Below are 20,400 nucleotides of genomic sequence, written 5' to 3'. Positions count from 1 at the left end.
CTTGTGCACTAGTTCACCCATTTTTCTGGGGGAGATTTTAGGAGTAGACATAGACGCTCTGACGGGTTTGTGGATTATACTGGTTAGTCGTGATAGCGCCCTCTTGCGGCGGAGGGTTATTGCTGCGTCTGGTTATCGTGCATCAAACCAACAAGGTTTAGCCCTAGACTAGTGATCACTGGCAAACTCATTGTGAAAGCCAATAACGTCAGAAATGGGTCATCATCTAATTAAAAAATCCATTCATCTCAGTGATTGCCCTCTTATCTGTTTTTGATGTTGTAGTTGTGCAGTGCCCTCCCGGTCATGAGATGGTCAACTGCCTGCTCAACCCATGCGATAGTGCTGAATGCCCTGCCGATCCCATGGCCCGATGTCTCAGCGTGTACTGCGGGGGCTGTAAGGCAGTATTTGTCAATGCCCAGGGGGAACACATCAACTGCACGTCCGGTGCCGGTATGTGGTGTATAATCATTCATGTCACAATAAACGATTGAGAAGTGGAAATCCGTTAACAGTTTTGGTTTGTACTGTCTTTTTATATAAGCATTGTGAGCTTGCAGAATTGTATGTCATTTATGTACATGTAGGAAATAAATAATCTAGAATCCCAACCCCCCCCCCAAAAAAAAAATTATGAAAAAAACACTGTGACTCCAAATCAGCAAATTTCTTTTTGACTTTCTCATTTTCTGAAATTGGTAAGACGTTCTGGCAAAATGAGATGGAACTGGGAACAGGCCATAGTAGAGAAATATAGGCAAAAAATTTTGATGTACTGATATTTGTAATCTTTGATTTTGTCAACTTCCCATTAAAGAAACGGCATAAAACTGTGGAATACAAGATAATTGACTTTTCTTTCGTTTTCACAACCACACAACTTTGACATGTTGGTAAATACAAACTTTAAACAGCCATAACTTGTCAATGGAAGTGCAACAAACGTTACTGTAAGGAGAACGTTATTTTCTTCCCTTAAACCCACAAACCCTCATTTCGACCTCTGCCCACTTCCATTTCATTTTGCAAGATTGCCTCACATTCTTTCAAGAGAGTGCTGTGCTGAACTTAAAAAGTATAAGATTTAGTATACAAGAGTCTTCGTTGCATATGTTATCCGCTGAATGTTCCCATTTTGATATTTTTTCCCTCTTCAATTTCAGCCTCAGTTTGCCCACCTGGCCTGGTTGAGAATCCAGTGGATAGAGCCCAGGCCTGTGCTATGGCCACCTGCCCTGCCCGTCCCAAGGCCCAGTGTACTGCTAAACAGTGTGTGTGGCCCAACTCACCCCTTGAATGCCCGTATGAGTTCTTCGATGCTAGGGCAAGGCCCGTACAGTGCAGCATAGGTAAGTGCTCTCTCATAAGGATCTCCAAACATTATTTCACTGCAGGCCTTGAAACACTCCAAGAATAATGAAACTCTCATATCAATTTTCCCTAAAAATAAATAGAATTATGCATGTACATGTACAATTACCCAGATTCTTGATCTACTAAATTAATGGGGGAAACATGGAAATGTAAACCGGCCGCGATCATCACCATGTGGACCTTTTGGTCAGCCTTTTATCAATCACAGTTAAAGATATAGTCCATCGTTTGTAATTTGGGCATTTTGTTTGTTTGAAGCAACAAATTGTGCTCAAAATCTAAAGAAGGGTACTGAACAACTACCCTGATGAAGTTTCAGCTCAGCTTTAGCTGTATATTCCGAGAAAAACAGCATTCTAGGATCTTAATTTCAGATCAAAAGTTGCTGAATCATGTTTTGATTTGGGCCTGAATTCAGCGTCCGAGACACGTTCTCAATGAGCCGATTGCAGCTATGCGATGTCGCGCACTGATCCAACGAATTATAGCAACTGCGCGTGCGTGTGCGTCATGCCAATGCTTGCGCGCTTCGCCTAATAACAAAACGAACTGCTAATTTAAATTTCCTTCGGTGCGTCTTAGGAAGCACCTTTGGAAAGGCCTTCTATTGTTGATTACTTCAAAATGACAGCTAGCCAGAAAGAATAATTTCACAGGGAGTTTAGTCCCCTTGCTATCTTTCAACCAAGTATGTTTTTCAACAATAATTACGCCAGTTGCTTTTCGGATAGCTGCAAATGATGGACTACAGCTTTAAGTCAATCACTAGTCAATAACAAGTCAGTTACAAGCCAAATCACAGTGACATTTAACAGTATGTGGATAAATCGTGAGTAAATGGTTATAAGAGTGTAACAAAACAAAACTTCACAATATGATGCCTGGGGTCACAACACGATACATATCATGATTTCCTTCGCGGCATTTTGTATCACAGTGCATGATTTATCGTTTCACCCTTATTTAATGTTCTGCTCAATCAGTGAAGCGAGGTCAATGCCCCATGGTCGACTCCTCAGGGGATGTTGGAGGAATTTGTGTCAATGAGTGCATGGATGACACACACTGTGACGGAGACGAGAAATGCTGTGGCAATGAATGCGGAGGTAGAGTCTGCCGTGACCCTGAAAACGATGGCAGCGAAATGGACATGGACATGGAAGGTAAGGGCCCATCTCATTCTTATCCGGGACGCGTTCCGGACAAGTTGCAGGCGTGGTATCGGGTGTAAGTTGCAGGATTTTGAATAACTTCCCTGCAATTTGTTCCCGCAATCAAGTTATGGTGGGTCAAGCACTTGCTAATGAAAATTTCCTCGAAACATGTCCATGCAGAGTATGTTCCGGACAAGGTGACTGATTTTGTACAGCAACTTGTCTGGAACTCATTTCAAATATGAATTGAGTCGGTCCCAATCTAAGTTAAGTGCCCCTTTAGAAGTCTATCTATGCCCTAGGTCTGTATAACTCTATGGACACTATCATAATAGCCCCCATCTGCACACGTCAATCACAATACATGTACATTCAGTCTCAAGTGCCGATCAGCACAATTTTCATTCAGGGATGTGGGAAATTCAACGTGACAGCTTTTGAAGTCGGTGGAACTTTTCTTTAATGGTGGGGGGGGGGGGGGAGTTGAAGTAATTCTGTGTGTACTATAATGTGGTGCACTGTACAGAGCACTGCAGCATGCAGTGCTCCTCAGTACATGCTGTTTAACCCTTACCCTACTTGACCCTCCAACGCATGCCAATTGTGCCTCAAGAAAATCTCCTATGTTTTTTGCATGGCCCTCCAATATCTGCCATGTCATTTCAAGGGTAACTGGACAGGCACTCCAATACATGCCACAGAGAACAATGAGAGTCCTCTGATAACAAAGTGAGTGCCCCCAGCTGGTCAGTATCAGGCACCCTCCAGGGCCTCCAACTCCTGCCAATTGGAGCCTTCACTGTTAAGACTTGTTATCTGCCAAATAACTGCAGCTGGAGGGCATTGGCATAACCAACTGACATGCAGTAAACTACCCTCAGAGAGCGGACACAGACGTCAAGTTCATCCCTTTTTATATTTGACTTTACTTGTGCTTACTTTGTCTTGTGATTTGACAGTCAGAAATAGTTTGTTGTAGACTTGACTCTATAACTTTGTTTTGACTGCATGTTGGCAATGCCTAATTTTGATAGACTAAACCTTTCAAAAAGTACCATCTCATTTGGACATGCGAGGCTATGCATATTGCTGAATCCTGATCCACCACGTATCCACTAGTCTGTTGAATGTAGGCCTACACGTCTTAATTCCTCGTTGCATATAATATGATATATTTAGTATTGAAGACACTTATAAACTGATAAGTGGTTGACCGTGACGCCTCTAGGCATCCAAGGGTATACTTCTTCAGGAATGGTTAGCTGTGTGACTGCATATTATGCAAAAACTGTTTACTTCCAGAGTTGCAGTTAAGTCATCGCAAGTCAGCGTAAGTCAGTCACTTGTCAATCAACAGTCAATCTATTCAAATGAGCGGAGACTCAGGCAATCTTTGTCAATGTTGATATATCCCCTTTTAAGAGTTGACTCATGATTTGACTTAGCATTTGAAATGTGATTGACTTGATTACACCTTTGCCGACTCCTTTCTAAGACATGTTCGAGATGCGTGCTCTAAAACTCTTGAAATTGCTCATAGCACAGCGGAACATTTCCTGTAATGTACAATAGGGCCAAAAAATATACACCAGTCGCCAGTGATGTGGTCGAGTCCATCACAACTCCCACAAGTCCCTGCAACTAGTCAACAAGTCTTTCATAAGTCCTTCGTTTCTCAAGTCAAGTCACTATAGCTATTCAAATGGACCATAACAAAAGCATTCCTTTGTCAATGTCAACCCCTTACTTGTGGCTGGAATTATGAAAGGCTGGACTAATGTACATGTACCAACTTTTATCCTTCACTAGAGCCAATCTGGAAGCCTGGTACCTGTCCTATGCCACCCATGGGTAGTGTTGGTGGAATCTGTGTAGAGGAATGCAATGCCGAGTATGGTGATGCCGGCTGCCCAAGACACTGGAAATGCTGCAGTAATGGCTGTGGACATGCCTGCAGACCACCAAGAGGTACTGGCATCATATGGATCCATGCACATGCATGTACTCTTAAGCCCGGTTCATACATTTCACAGGAATTTGAGTGCTAGGCATATTCGTTAGGGTTATGGCGAACGTTACAATGAAACTTCAATTGTTGACATCATGAAAATCGCTTTGCTTTTGCTTTCGCGTGGAGTATGAAACCGGCCTTAAGCCTAACCCTCCAGGGTATGTTTGCCCGAACCCTGCAAAACGTAGCAACATGCAACACTTGCAAGCCTGCCAAATGTAGGAGGATCCATCAGGGGAAATTAAGTTTCAAGGCCACACTGCCTCAGAGTCCGTGGCCACACTGCACGCAGCAGGATACAACTGTGGCATATTGTTCAATGGTACTTTAGCTCTCATTGTTTCAGAGCTGGCCATTCATGCACTGGTGTTGGTAGCTGAATGCATCAAAGTGCACTAGTTCTTTTCCACATGATGCAATGCGTTGCGTCTGGCAGGGTTAGGGTTAATGGTTAAAAAGAGGAAGTTGAGATTGGAGGGACCAATGGGAGGAATGATACATGTACGCATTGCAGATGCATGGCGCCTGGTTTCCACACAAAGACGCTATGCATGGGTTTTTTTCGCATTCAGAATCACGCATACCGGTACCTCACGCAATACACATGCGTAGTTTGTCCCTCCAAATGGAGCTCTTGTGAGCAGTCAGGAAGCACCATGTGCTGTGCATGCATGGAGACCATGTATAGAAGTCCTTTGTCAGTTTGGTAAAAGGTACAGTCCATCATTTACAACTATCCAAAAAGTAACTGACGTAATAATTGTTGAAAAGCTTACTTGGTTTGAAGATAGTAATGGAACTCAACTCCCTGTGAAATTATTCTTTCTTGCAAGCTGTCATTTGAAGAAATCATTGAAAGAAGGCCTTTCCAACGGTGCGTCTAAAGATGCATAGTTGGAAATTTCTGTTAGTAGTCTCTTTTTTTTTATTTGGCGATGCGTGCAAGCATTGATACGTCGCACACGCGCGTGCGGTTGCTATAATTTGTCTGTTCAGTGCGCGACATCGCTGCAATCAGCTCAGTGAGAACGTGTCTCGGACGCTGAATTCAGTCCCAATTCAAAACATGATGCAGCAACTTTTGATTTGAAATCGAGAGCCTAGAATACTGTTTTCTCAGAATATACAGCATTCAATGAGCTGAAACTTCATCAGGTTAGTTGTTCAGCACCCTTCTTGAGATTTTGAGCACTTTTGTTGCTTCAAACAAACATAATGCACAAATTACAAATGATGAACGCTACCTCTAACCAGAATAGCTTTGGAGAAATCTGTTATGTTGCGGCTTTATAAGGAGTTGTCAATGATAATCATGAAAAAGTAGTAGGGAAATTATGTATCAGCAATTTGCGGGTACTCTGTCATGTGACCAGCAGAGCTTGATTTGAAGATCTGGAATAAAATAAAAGTCTGAAGTAAATAAAATAAATGTACAGAGTTTGGAATTTACCTGAAAGGGTATTTTTGTATCATAAAAGTTTATTAACACAAGCAGTGCATAACCCAGAACTATAACAGACAATTTCTCTGTTTCCACAATATGTGATATCACAAACTTCAATTTGGCATAAGTTGCCAAGGAAAGTCCGTGTGGAAAAGTGAAATTGTCATAGTGAAGGGCAAATATTCTATATGTTTAGCTATATTGAAAAACAAACCATTTTTCAATCATCTGCCCAGAAGAAACTGTCTTTTAAGAGAACAGATCATGTTTATGTTAAAGTAGCTGACAAGCAGATGATTTTTTTTCACTGTGCAGAAATGTCTGGTCAGTGCCCTATGGTTCCTGAAGGTGCAGACATGAGTGACTGTCAGGATCTAGAGGAATGTACCTTGGACAATGAGTGCCAGATGAACCGTCCTGGCTCCAAATGCTGCACTACTGCTTGCGGAACTAGATGCATGAGTCCAGTCAGAAGTAGGTTTGATTTGTCCGGACTGTATTGGCAAAGATTCACAGAAAAATTATAGTTATTCTGTAATAGTTCCTGTGGCATATTTGATGGGTTAGCAAGCAATATTGGCTTGTTTGCAAAGCATGCCATCATGTATATTTTACAACCCACCATTAAAGATTTGGTCGTATATGATCGTAATAACTGCAGATTCCTGTTCGAGGACTGTATGAAGGAGTACTAAGGCCAGAATTCCAAATGTTGCTATGATATTGGAATCAGATCCCACAAATTATTTGTAACTACCTGATAAGCCCACTGGGTTAAACATGTACAGTAGGCAAGTTTGTGTGTACATGTATGCAATAACAAAGAATGTGATCTATAAAGACAGTGTCCTATCTGTTCTGAGTTTGCAACTCTTTTTCAGTTCGATGCAGAATCAGCCTCCATGCAGAACAAATGGTACAGTCATAATACTGCACACAGATTTTAATGCCAAATGTATAGTATCCGAGTTAATTTGGTCGTAAATTTTGCTGATTTTACAGGCAGGAAACCAGGAACATGCCCAATGGTGCCCATGGATGTCGCTGGTATTTGCTCGGAGGATTGTACGAGTGATGACGATTGTGAGGCCCGAGCCAAGTGTTGCAGCAATGGATGCGGCCATGTTTGCATGGACCCAGAAGGTACAGATCTTCTGCTCTTCCATCCTTTCTATATTTCTACTAGCACAAAGTGGCTCTATACTTATGCAGATGCACAACAAACATTTTTCTTAAACTTTCTCGTCCTTTAAAGTATCCCAATGTTTAAATGTTCAGTACTTATTGTTGTTATTCTTATCTTTCAAGTATTATGCTTTCTGTTGAATTTGTTAGTCACCTTTTGTGGCTTCAATATCTGGTTTTGCATTATTCCCTGTCCTTTTATCCGATGAGATTTAAAAAACCTTTATGATTTTCTGTGAACAGAGCAACCAGGCGACTGCCCAGCAAGACCTGATCTTATGATGTTATATGCAGCACCTCAAGTCGCATGTAGCAGTGACAGTGACTGTAGCCAGCGTCGCAGCAAGTGTTGTGCTTACGGCTGTGGACAGATCTGCATAGAACCGGTGACAGGTATCGGTGGTTAGCCTATGTCCGGTTCTATAATTGGGGTTGGGGAAGTGGGGGTGGGGGGGGGGGGGTGACGTGAGCATGTTGCGTTTATCTTGTGTTGAGATGCCGCATGTTCTGCGACAGTTTATCTCAGTTTTGCGACCTGAGCATTATTGTTCTGCTTGATGCCGATGCTTCTGTCTCCTGCGCTGGCCACTGCCTGTTAATCCTTTGGTGATGTTGACTAATTCTTAATGGGCATGGCTCAGTATAACCTCTCTGTATCAGCCGATATTCATGATTGCAGCTCAGCCTGTTGAAACTGCTCTGACACTGGAAACCTTTGAAACCTCGGGGAGCCGGAGTGTAGCTGAAGGTTGGATAAGAAAGCCCTTTCTTAGGCCAACAAAAAAAGTCTCCGGTTACTGGTATGCGCTCGGGTCGCCGTAGCCATGCGCGTTGGCAAAATGAAAAAGTTTTTTTTTTCAATGAAAGATGATGTCTCAAAACCGCCAAACTCACTGGTTTGACTGGAATCCTGCTGCTGCACAATTTTTAACTTGTTTTTAGATTGGGTTATGGTCGAGAATAAGCTTTATGTGGCCTCTCTGGACTACCATATATTTGCACTAAGTTTAGCCGGGCACCATTTGCAGTCATCAGCCGACATTTGAAGCAAAAAAATCAGGTCCAAAAAAAAAAAAAAAGCCGTGTGGCCGCACCACTTTTTGGGCAAGCTCCATACCAGAAACCGGAGACTTTTTTTTGTTGGCCTTATGTAACAATCTTTGCACCATGCTGCGGTACGTACCATTGATCAGTAGCATCTTGAGCACAGACTAGCAAGGAATGAAAACAAATACAGTTGTTAATTAGCCTAGGTGGAATTTGAAACTGGGTCACGGAGGTGGAAGGTGAGGCCAGTGCCATAACACCAACCTTACTTGACCTGATCTTGTTACCCGTACACTTGACCCTGACAAGGCTGTGTGGGTGGGTAAGACACCTGCGCTCAAGAGGTCACTGCAGGCCTCACAGCGAAACATTTCAAACCTATAAAAACCTCTTTTTAAACTTGAAAGCCTATTTTATTTTTTAAAGTAACCTATATATAACCTACAAAAACAAATTTTAAAAGAATTGTTTTATTAATCAATATTACACACAGTTTATCATAATGCTAAAATAACTGCATTGTCAATATACCTCTTTAAGAATTTTGTTTACAAGTTTTTCAGAATGGTTTTAGGTAACTTTATCTAGTGTGGAGAACTTGAGTGAGTTTAGTTATTCGCTGTATTTGAGCTATAAAACAAACTCATCCTTGAACGTTGCATGCTTTGCACCCTAAAAAGCTATAAATGTCGATGTTTTGGCATTAAGAAAACCTTTAAAAACCCATGTTTTGATTTTCAAAACCATTGATGTTGAGTGACACCGTGAGGCCTATCACTAATTCAAGCCCTACCCGGTGAGCTGGTGATATTTTTCGCAGGCTTTTGGACAGCACCGAGTGGACATGTACAATACTTGCATCAGTGAAGGGCAGAACCCAATGTTACAATTTCTTTTCATCCAGACATGTGTCTCTGTTTTTTGCAGATGTGAAGGAAGGCATGTGCCCGATGCCCGGTCCCGTTGTTGGTGGGGTTTGCGTGGAGATGTGCAGTGAGGACGGAGAATGCCCTGGAACCCGAAAGTGCTGCAGTAACGGCTGTGGGCACTCTTGCCAAGAAGCTGTTCCACGTAAGTTTATAAATACACTCTGTGCTCTAGTACCCCCTCAACGATTAAACAAGGAGAGTTGTGGGGGATCACTTGGGGATGGGAAGGAAATTCTAACCCATTACCGATGAGTAAACATTTCTTTTAAAACCTTGGTCGATGAAGGGCAAAACCCAATGTTACAGTTTCATTCTTTACATCCATGTTACAGTTTCATTCTTTACATCCATGTTACAATTTCATTCTTTACATACTTGTTTCTCTTTCACAGGCATGAAGCCAGGCATGTGCCCGATGCCAGGTCCTGATGTTGGTGGTATTTGTGCAGAGATGTGCAGTGGAGACGGAGCTTGCCCTGGAGCCGAAAAGTGCTGCAGTAACGGCTGTGGACACTCGTGCCAAGCTCCTGCTCCAGGTAGGTTTACAAAGGGAGAGTGGCGGGGGACCACTTGGGGATGGGAAAGACATTCTACAGGCTTCGAAATTAACCACGGCCACTGCAGCCATTGGCCGCATGCCTTTCCGTGTTGTCCACAATTTTCCTTCAAAATTCACTGCCAAATTGGCCAGCATGCCCTTTTTATTCACAACATACATACCAATAATTAATAGACATGAACACACCCCAAAACTTCATAGTAGAAAACATTTACAATCACTAAATTCCGTGTGAAATTTTGATAACACTATTAAGGCTAAGGTGTCAAATGTCAAGGCCTGATTCTAACCCATTGCTGATGAAAACTTTGGCTGATATAGTGAAAAACAAACTCAAATGTCACAATTTCAGTTTTTATATCCGGACATGTTTCTCTTTTTCACAAGGCATGTGCCCGATGCCCGGTCCTGATGTTGGTGGGATTTGTGCGGAGATGTGCAGTGGAGACGGTGACTGCGAAGGAATGCAGATGTGCTGCAGTAATGGCTGTGGACACTCATGCCAAGAACCTGTTCCAGTCCGTAGGTGTAGTATATGAGCTGTGTACAAGTTCCCACTCAACGGTTTTGTGGGGGACCACTTGGTGATGGGAGGGACATTCTAACCCATTACCAATGAGTATACATTATATTTCAAAACGTTGGACGATGAAGTGCAAAACTGAAATGTTACAATTCACTTTTACATCCAGCTATGTGTCTCTCTTTGCACAGCGCAACACATGTGTCCGATGGCTGGTCCAGATATTGGTGGGATTTGCGTGGAGACGTGCAGTGGAGACGGTGATTGCCCAGGAATGCAAATGTGCTGCAGTAACGGTTGTGGACACTCTTGCCAAGTACCTGTTCCATGTATGTTTATTATACACATATAGACTGGCAATGAAGTCACTAGTGCACGACTATACCCCTCTCGGGCCTGTGAGTGACTGGAAGAGGGTCCTACATCTCGGGGTATAGGACCCTCTTCTGGTCACTCACAGGCCCAAGAGGGGCATAGACGTGCACTAGTGACTGAATTATGCCAGTCCATATGTGTTTTATAACGCTCGAAGAGATATCTTTCACATGGTGTTTACTGCAAACCAACCTCCCATTCATTAAGTATGTCCACAATGCACACCATGCCAACCTATGGTCTCATCTATGGGTGGCACGGGTGGCTTGTGCGTAAAGCACTCGCCTCTCACCAAGGTGACCACGGTTCGAATCCTGGCCGCTGATCGCATGTGAGTAGAGTTGTGCGTTGGTTCTCTCCTGTGCCACGAGGGTTTTTCTCAGGGCCCTCCGGTTTTCCTCCCTCCGGAAAAATCAAACACTTTCGATCTCAGGCTGTGCTCCGTAGTCTTATATGGGTCGATGTGGCCGGCAGCCAGAGGCGCCTTTACGTGCCAGCGGCCCGACCACGTTGTAGCCGCGTCCTTCGCAATTCAGCATCCCAGCTGCGAGTAAGGATGATTAGCCTCCCAAATTATTATTATTATTATTATTATTTGACTCCGAATCAATTCAACAATTAGCAATTAAACAAAATACATGGAATTGAAACAGAGGGCGCTGTACACCAGTCAAAAATTGTTAGTATAGTGCCCGGTCGTATATTTGTATAGGGTACACATAAATATGTGTGAGGGTGCACATGTATAACAAACCTTACACCTTGCCGCGGCTTTATTGATCAGCATCTTGAACAAAGACCAGCAAGGATTAAAAATGAATACAGTTGTTGGCCTTGGTGGAAGCTGAAACTGGTCACTGAGGTGTAAGGTGAGGCAAGTACCATAACGGCAACCTGTCTGGACCTGATATGTTACCCACTTAACCCTGACAAGGCTGAGTGGGTAAGACACCCGCACTTGAGAGGTCACTAGTTCAAGTCCTACTCCAAGAAAATTGGCATTGTTTTTGTTGTGTGAGGGCTCTGGGACAACTCTTAAAATACATTGTACAAAAAATTAGCTTAAGAAAACCATGAAGGCCAAACCCAATGTTACAATGATGTTTTTGTCCTGACACGTCCCTTGTTTCCCAGATGTGAAGCCAGGCATGTGCCCGATGCCCGGTCCTGATGTTGGTGGTATTTGTGCGGAGATGTGCAGTGGAGACGGGGCTTGCCCTGGAGCCGAAAAGTGCTGCAGTAACGGCTGTGGACACTCTTGCCAAGCACCTGCTCCAGGTAGGTGTATAAAACAATAGTATGCACTCAGCGTACATTAGCACCCCTTCAGCGGTTGCAAAGGGAGAATGGTGGGGGACCACTTGGGGATGGGAGGGACATTCTAACCCATTACCGATGAGTATACATTACTTGTAATAACCTTGGTCGATGAAGGGCAAAACCCAGTGTTACAATTTCATTTTTCTTATCCAGACATGTTTCTCTTTTTCACAAGGCATTTGCCCGGTGCCCGGTCCTGATGTTGGTGGGATTTGCGCGGAGACGTGCAGTGGAGACAGTGATTGCCCAGGAATGCAAATGTGCTGCAGCAACGGTTGTGGACACTCTTGCCAAGAACCTGTTCCAGGTATGTTTATAAAATAAGGCCCCGTGGATTAATTCTAATTTGCGTGTGCCCCCGTCCGCCCGCGGGCGCACGTGTGCACATGCGGGCAACCCCGTGCCGCACGGGTCAGCCCACAATTGCACGGACCCTTGCGTGCCTTTGCGTGGAAGTGCCTTTGATTATCTGCCTTTGCGTGCCTTTGAATACGTGTAATTATTGGGACCACTAGATGAGTCATCCTTGGCCCTGCCAAGTGTTTACAACCAACTAAAAAGCTAGCAGATAAGTGGATTAAAGGACACAAAGGCTACAGTCCAAGACGATGTCTATTGTGCATCTCTGCGGTTTTTGTTGGTAATGGTATACAGCCTGGCAATGAGTCCGTTTGCGTGCCACTGCGTGCAAGTCCGTGCCGATGCGGGCAGGTGCGTGCCGATGCGGGTCACTGGGTCCCAAATCTCCTTTGTTTGCCTGCAACCGTGGGCGCACGGGAGCGCATGCAAATCGGAATTAATCCACGGGGCCTAATAGTATGGCCTCCTCATACAAGCACTCACTCAACAATTCTAAAGAAAGAGTTGTGGGGGACCACTTGGGGATGGGAGGGACATTTTAACCCAACTGCCGATGAGTAAACATTGCATTTTAAAACCATACTCGATGAAGGGCAAAATCCAAAGCTACAATTTCATTTTTTCATATCCAGACATGTTTCTCTTTTTCACAAGGCATGTGCCCGGTGCCCGCTCCTGATGTTGGTGGGATTTGTGCGGAGACGTGCAGTGGAGACAGAGATTGTCCAGGAATGCAAATGTGCTGCAGTAACGGTTGTGGACACTCTTGCCAAGAACCTGTTCCACGTATGTGTATAAAAGAATTGTATAGTACATGTATGTTGTCGTACACAAGTACCAATAACAAAAAAAACCCACAAATTCACAACTTTCCAACGGTTTTGGCAAACGATATTTACTACATGTTTGGTGTGTGCCTCGCTCGTGTGGTGCTAAGTATCTCCTTATATGAAAATTGGCGCGTGCTGCACAATGTGGCGGTCATGTGAGGCGCTCTTGCAGTAGGAATGGGTAAACTGTCGCAGGTTTTTATGAATCAGGCAGAGTAGTGTGGGAGACCAGATGTTTAAAACTTCTCCATCATACCAGTAGTCTCGTTCATTGATACCTTTTTGGTCAAAACCTTAAAAAATGTTGATCAATTTTCCAAATTCTGCATCTTCAGTGGTGCGCGTCATATCACAATTGTCAGGTGACAACCCCAAAAACAAAAGAACACCTGTGGCACGTCATTTTGAATTTGGGAATAACAGTGTGAGGACCCGGTCTTCACTGCGTGCTAGTGACTGGATTAGGGGATGGCCGCTGTTAATGGACCAAGCTGAAGGTATTTAGCGTTTTACTTGACTTGAGACTCGATGACTATAGTGTTTGACTCGTGATGGAATGGTGATAGGGATTGTGAGGACTGGTACCCTTTTTCGCACGGCGGTGTGAAACACGCCATGGGCTTGAGCTGCTTGTGTTGGTTGGTCGGTGGATGGGTGGGTGGGTGGGTTGGTTGGTTGGTGGACACTTTACTCGGCCATATATTGTGTTCTAGAATCATACAACTCAAGTATTACCGCTTTGCAAGTATTACAGCTTGGCATTCGAAGACCGGTTTTGCAAACACTGTTGCGCATGCGTCTAATTTGCATACTTTTTGCATATTATATCACGCCCCGTTCCTTTTTGTTTTCTGTACTGTATTTCATTTCATTTCATTTCATTTATTAATTTCACAGGTAAAAATTCAAGTACAGACAATAAGAACAGTAAAGAAAACAAAAACAGGCACATACAGTTAGGAGAGAGAACAAGAAAAAGAGAAGAAAAAAAAGTAGCACCCCTGATGGATTTTAAAAAAGTAAACTAAATTACTATCGAGTTAATCTCCTGATGCCACAATTTAAGAAGAGACAATACAAAAGGACATTACAAATGGACATTATTAAAACATGGCTTACAGTATAAGAATATAGAACTATACAAGCAGTTAAAACTTTAAAAGCACAAATGGGCATTAAAAAATACAGATTCGGTAAGAGAGATTCGAGTGAATTATAATGCAAAAGGCACTATAAAATTGAGAAAAAAAAACAAGCAGCAAGGTATTTGAATGGGCAAGGCATCTAGAAATTTAAACTGTTTTGGTCAAAGGGACCTCCTGGCCAGGGACTAATAAATGATTTCTGAGAGAATTTGTAAAGGAGGATAAACTATGGATAATTGTATCTTTAATGCAGGCCGGTAGTTCATCCCATAATCTAGGGAATCTGTGAAAAAGAGAATGATGGGCAGCATTGGAACGAGCCCGATGATGGACAAATTTAACAGATTCGATATGTCTACAATTAATGGGAATTAGAGTGTCAGTGTCAACGTCAAATTTATTATATAAACATTTAATAACAAACGTAATTGAAAGAAAATGAACCCTGTTGATTAAAAGAGGCAGACCCAGCTTGACACACCTGTCTGAATATTCAATTTCATTTACAGAATCAATTAAAACCCTTCTCGGCAGACCCAAACAAAAACGGGTGAATCGCCTCTGTACCTTCTCTAGCGTTTTTTGCTGAGTCGAAAGAACAGGGCACCAGACTGGAGCTGCGTATTCAAGTATGGGTCTGCTAATTGAGCGATAAAGTGAAGTCAGAATGTTAGGGTTTCTAGTTTTAACTACTCTACCAATAAATCCGTTGAGTCTAGTGGCTTTGGAAGTGACTTTATTAACATGTGTTTTCCAGCTTAAGTCCCTGGAGATAATAACACCCAAGTATTTGTAACTATCCACATTTTCCAAAGTGTTTTCAGCAATTTTATACAGTGGTTTAACAGGGTTTCTAGACCTGGTCACAGTCATCAATTTACACTTATTTGGGTTTAAAGTCATACAGTTTAGATTACACCAAGTGTTTATGTGCTGCAGGTCATCCTGGAGTGCCACTTCATCCTCTTGATTTTTAATGACTCTGTACAAGACAGTGTCATCTGCATACTGACGGAGATTAGATTGAATGCAAAATGGTAAATCAAAAGCAAAGATATTGAAAAGAATAGGTGCAAGAACAGCACCCTGTGGCACGCCAGAATGAACTGCAGCCCAGTCAGATGATGAACCCATAAACTGAACCCGTTGTAATCTGTTTGAAAGATAAGACTTAAACCAGTGCAACATTGAGCCACAAATACCGTATTTATGTAATTTATTCAAAAGAACTTTGTGACTCACACGATCAAAAGCTTTTGACCAATCAAGAAATATAGCATCAATGCGGGGCGGTTTTGAAACATCAAGAGCATTGGCCCAGCTATGATAAAGAGTTGTCAATTGAGTAACGCAAGATCTTTTAGGCAAGAAACCGTGTTGTGTAGGTGAGATTATCCCCCCTCTATACATGTGATTAATGAGATGTTTACAGATAATCCTTTCAAGAATTTTACCAACCACAGAACATAGTGAGATGGGTCTATAATTCGACATAACATGAGCGTCACCAGTTTTGAACAAAGGGACAACATTTGCTAGTTTCCACTCATGCGGAACTACACCAGTGGCAAGCGACAAGTTAAAAATTTTAGCTAATGGCTGGGCTAAACTCCCACAAGCTAGATTCAACAACATAGGAGATATATCGTCTGGCCCACAGGATTTGTGCATGTTGAGTTCTGAAAGGAGTTTTTTAACCTCAGCTGGGGTTGTGGAAATGTTACAAAGACGAAAATCGGAATTAACATGATCACAGGATATGTCAATGATATTGTTAGAGTCACAGCTAAAATTACTCTGAAACATGAGATTGAAATTCTGAGCAATATTAACTGGATCATTGATGACACCATTATCAGTTTGAAAACTTGTAATCGTACTCTTACGGCGTTGAGTACTAACAAAAGACCAGAACTGTTTGGGATTATTTGAACAATTCGTAGCCATGTCATTGATAAAAGCACAATACGATTGTCTAGTACGGTATTTGACCTCATTCCGAAGCTTTTTGTACTTAGCCCATAAGTTATGATTAGCTTTGTTACGGATAGCTGCTTTAAAGGCTCTATTCTTCTTTTTGGATAAAATAGTGATATCATGTGAGATCCAAGGATGTTTCTTTCTACCTTTGCATTTGGCTATAGGAACAATATCTTTTACAGCAGCAAACAACAGGTCTTTAAAATAACCCCAAATCTCATCAATATTGTCTGAAGAAAAGCAAGTGTCCCAAGGCACCATACGGAGAGTGTCACATAAGGTATCGATGTTAGCTTTGTTATACTGGTAAAAAGACCGATTCATAGTTTTGTAATCATAAGAGGTTAACATATCAAACTTAACACCATTATGATCACTGTTTCCAAGTCCGGGATGTTGCGTAACATTGGAAAACAAGTCTGGTCTGTTTGTAAATAACAAATCTATCACCGAACCAGGAACAGTAGGTGAATTACCATCACGAGTGGTGAATGTGACTAACTGCTGTAAACTGAGAATATCAGAGATATTATTCAGACGTGCCGATGATGGTTGTGTACGGGAATCAATGTTAAAATCACCAAGTATTACTATGGCAACATACTGTTGAGAAAATTGTAATATATTTTCTACAACAGATTGATAATCATCGAAAAACTTAACAGAGGCACTAGGAGGCCTGTACAGGCAACCTAGCAACACTTTACCACGTTTAGTATGTATTTCAATCATAATCAATTCAATATCAACATGTTCAAACTCATATTTACGAACTGGAGATAAATGTTTGGCAATTGTGACAAATACGCCTCCACCATGTCTGTTACGGTCCTTTCTAAAAATGGCATAGTTACAATCAGAAGATAGTTCTCCATCGTGTATTGAGTTGTCTAGCCAGGATTCCGTGATGAAAACCAGGTCGTATTTGTAGACATCTAGTTCAGTTTGAAAAAGAAGTAACTTGTTGACAATACTTCTTGCGTTGAACAGAACTGCACTAAGGGTAGACTTGGATGAGAGTCCCAATGTAGTCTCGGATAGTGCCGATGGTTGAGATGTGAGAGTGGACTGGATAGATGGTAGTGATGGTGGTAGAAGATTTGCACTTGCAGTTGGACCGGGATTGCTTTCAACATCACCACAAACATCCAGTTCAATGTTGAATGAGGCAACACAGTTGGAGTAATAGCTGATTGGCGCATGTCCAAACTTACGCTTGTAGCTTCTAGTACTTGGTTTGTACAATGTCAGCCATGATAAGTTGAAGAAACCACTGTAGTGTGTATGGTCAGCCAATGGTCTTGTTGGTTGTGTGGTACAAGTTTGCACGACTCCACGGTAATGATGGGGGATGATGCTGAATATCAATTGAATATCATGTCCAGAAGTATATGTAGATATTAACCTTGGAGCAATATCCGATGAGTTGTTATGGAGGAAATTCTTCCCTTGATGAGTCCATGAGGGAAACAGTATTATGGTGAGCAGAAATAAATTCATACTGCTGTAAGCCATGATGAAAATTATTGTAGAGGTACGGCCCGGGTGCACGGACGGTGCCGTATAGCCGTCTTCATACATTACCCGGCCTCGCTGCTACCCGGCAGCCGTGGGGTGGGTTGTACCACTTGGTACTTGTTGTATGGCAAGCTGATGTTTAGTTTTCATCTTACTCATTCATTTCATTCTGTACTCAATTGCGTTTAAAAAAAAGTTGATTTTCTTTACATGATACAGTGGAGAAAGTTGGAGTCTGTCCGATGGTGCCACCAGGATTGGAAAGCAACTGTATGCAGAAGTCGTGCACTGGTGACCATAACTGCCCAGGACGCAAGAGATGTTGCGAAGCTGGATGTGAGGAACATATGTGTCTGGTCCCTCGCCCAGAAGGTAATTGTATTGCAAATTCCCTTTGCGTTTCTTTACGTTCATGTAGTGGTCGACCCTGCTGTATTAGTCAGAGGGGGAGATCTGTCCACCAGTTTAGGAGGAGGGGAGGCTGTTTGAACACGGCAATCATCGGACTTCAGACTTCTCTTTAATTAATTGGCTCTTGGGTGCTTTTGCTAATTATGAACAGATAAAAGAACACGGTCTTAAATTTGGCCAAGAAATATCTCACAGAGATCAGATCAGGTGAATAATTCCAAGAGTAGCCATCACGGCAAAGAGGCCCAGCTTCCAAAATCTAGTAGTCAAGGGCGGGAACTGAATCGGAAGAAAAGTGCTCAATGGCAGACTTTGTAAGTGCAATGTAATGTGATGTAAGCCACTTCCGGCCGACGGGAGTGTTGCTGAGATAGCGCTACAGTAGTGTGTTCGAAAATCTCGATCAAGCTTAAAAATCATGCACCTTTGGGTGACCGTCGGCGTCATGTAGTGCGTCTGTGTCCAACACACCACTCAGTCGTCAGCCTCGTGGTATGTGGGACACAAATGCACTGTGATATTTTCGTGTTCTACTCGCGCCCATGGGATAATTGATAAGTTCACCTCCCTGTCTAATTGATAATGAGCAGTTATTAAATATCTGTCTATGTTAATGATAACTCCAATGACATGATACCTGCAGTCATGTGCGAGGAAGAACTACCAGAGATCTGTGAGTTTGATCCGTGTGAGTTTGCTACCTGCCCATCTGTCCCCGATGCAACCTGTGCACCTGACAAGTGCGGACGGTGTCGTCCCAGGTTTTTCAACCAGGACCTGGAGGCAGTAAGCTGCGCAGGTGAGAGGGCTCTTTGAAGAACTGAATTAACTCAAAAGGGGGAGGGAGCGACAAGTTTTGTTTTAGTTGACCACAGTCATTGACCACATCTCCTTGTCATCAGCTTTTTTTTAATGGCCCCTACATGCACTGGAGGTCCTCAACTATCCTGCCTCACGACAGAGTCGTGGAAACATGAGAAATTCACTGAGGGTCATTTTCATGAAATTTAGTTGTATTTGCTTAACCCTAAAGGAGCCGGGTTCTTTTGACCATCTGGCCATTGAGCGCCGAAAAATTGTGAAACTTGGTGCATGCAAAGAACAACTTAATATGAACATACCCAAGAAATTCATGACTATAGGTCGAAGGGTTTTGGAATTATCAGCTAATTAATTATTCATATGCACCAATTGGTACCGGTAATTCTGCTTTGTGTACACTACATAATGGGAAATTCAGTTTTCACAGCAAGCAGCGGCGAAAACTTTTTCGCTGCACGGTAACCCATGGTCGGAATTTTATGGTTTTGGTATCGAGACCTGCGCAAGACTCAAGGCTAAAAAGTAAATGGGCGCCCTATCGCCCTCCCCCCCCCCCCACCCAGCCCTTTTAGGCGTAACAACGTAATGATGGATTTTTATCAATGTACCCAAAGCAGCTTCACTATTTCTATCCTTACTATGATTTCTGATCTCTCTTTGGTACTTTCTATACTTAATTGGTTGTTGAACTGTAACCTAAAGCTCAATTACATGTACGTGACTTCGTCACGCGACAATGTCACATTTTTTTTTTATAAATACAAATATACGAAAGAGTGTGATTTCTTGCGCGTTTTTGAATTTAATTCAAAGTGATTTTGTCGCGTGACACCAAACGTCGCAGACATTGCTGCACGGCAATATCGTTGCGACAGAATTGCGTATGTGTAAAATAGACCTTAACACCTACCTTTTTATCTCTTCAAGGGAAAACGTTCTGCAAGGCGTTGGGTGGTGCCGATGGATGGTATGAAAGTGGGGCAATCGTGGACTCATCAGATGGCTGCAACCAGTGGTGAATAATCACTCTTTTTTCCCCCTAATGGACTACCGAAAAATTTAAATTGAAGAATTCTGATAATACACTGCTTTCTTATCGTGTATGTATGTTTTCTTAGATTAAAGGGAATATACAACATTTGCAAACATCGAAAAATAAAACTACCAAGTTTTTACGAAATACCTTGCTAGGATGTTGGTAAATGACAGTCTAAAGCATCCTGTAAAATTATGGCACCTGGTGTGAAGTCATTTTCAAGAAAATGGTATTTTTGTATACATTTCCAACAGTGGTCGGCCGACCACCGTTGGAAAAACTACTGCTGCTCAAGTACTGCTCAAAATTTACCATTTCTTCAGTCCAAATTTTGTTTGCTTATTTGTTACATGTTCATGAACGGGTGCAGGTCA

General features: G+C 42.5%; 1 protein-coding gene across 8 annotated transcripts in view; it reads left to right on the top strand.

The window, feature by feature from the left end:
- LOC119742589 (balbiani ring protein 3-like) overlaps positions 1-20,400 on the top strand; it is a 38,148-nt gene that overhangs the window by 16,583 nt on the left and 1,165 nt on the right. For 2 of the 8 annotated variants that reach the window (XM_038218686.1, XM_038218688.1), the window contains exons 11-26: positions 286-456; positions 1,167-1,352; positions 2,361-2,540; positions 4,341-4,499; positions 6,302-6,460; positions 6,989-7,129; positions 7,415-7,564; positions 9,146-9,289; positions 9,540-9,683; positions 10,094-10,228; positions 10,421-10,558; positions 11,739-11,882; positions 12,939-13,070; positions 17,977-18,129; positions 18,812-18,967; positions 19,918-20,005. In XM_038218686.1, coding sequence (XP_038074614.1) covers positions 286-456; positions 1,167-1,352; positions 2,361-2,540; positions 4,341-4,499; positions 6,302-6,460; positions 6,989-7,129; positions 7,415-7,564; positions 9,146-9,289; positions 9,540-9,683; positions 10,094-10,228; positions 10,421-10,558; positions 11,739-11,882; positions 12,939-13,070; positions 17,977-18,129; positions 18,812-18,967; positions 19,918-20,005 — 2,380 coding nt within the window. Of the gene's footprint in view, positions 1-285; positions 457-1,166; positions 1,353-2,360; positions 2,541-4,338; positions 4,500-6,301; positions 6,461-6,988; positions 7,130-7,414; positions 7,565-9,145; positions 9,293-9,539; positions 9,684-10,093; positions 10,229-10,420; positions 10,559-11,738; positions 11,883-12,938; positions 13,071-17,976; positions 18,130-18,811; positions 18,968-19,917; positions 20,006-20,400 lie in introns of all 8 variants that reach the window. The other 6 variants (XM_038218689.1, XM_038218690.1, XM_038218691.1 and 3 more) reach the window with 6 other exon arrangements.

This window comes from Patiria miniata, unplaced genomic scaffold (assembly GCF_015706575.1).
Source record: "Patiria miniata isolate m_02_andy unplaced genomic scaffold, ASM1570657v1 HiC_scaffold_6, whole genome shotgun sequence".
Taxonomy (NCBI): Eukaryota; Metazoa; Echinodermata; class Asteroidea; order Valvatida; family Asterinidae; genus Patiria; species Patiria miniata.
Note: the sequence above shows the minus strand (reverse complement) of the source record. Positions and strands in the feature narration are given on the sequence as shown.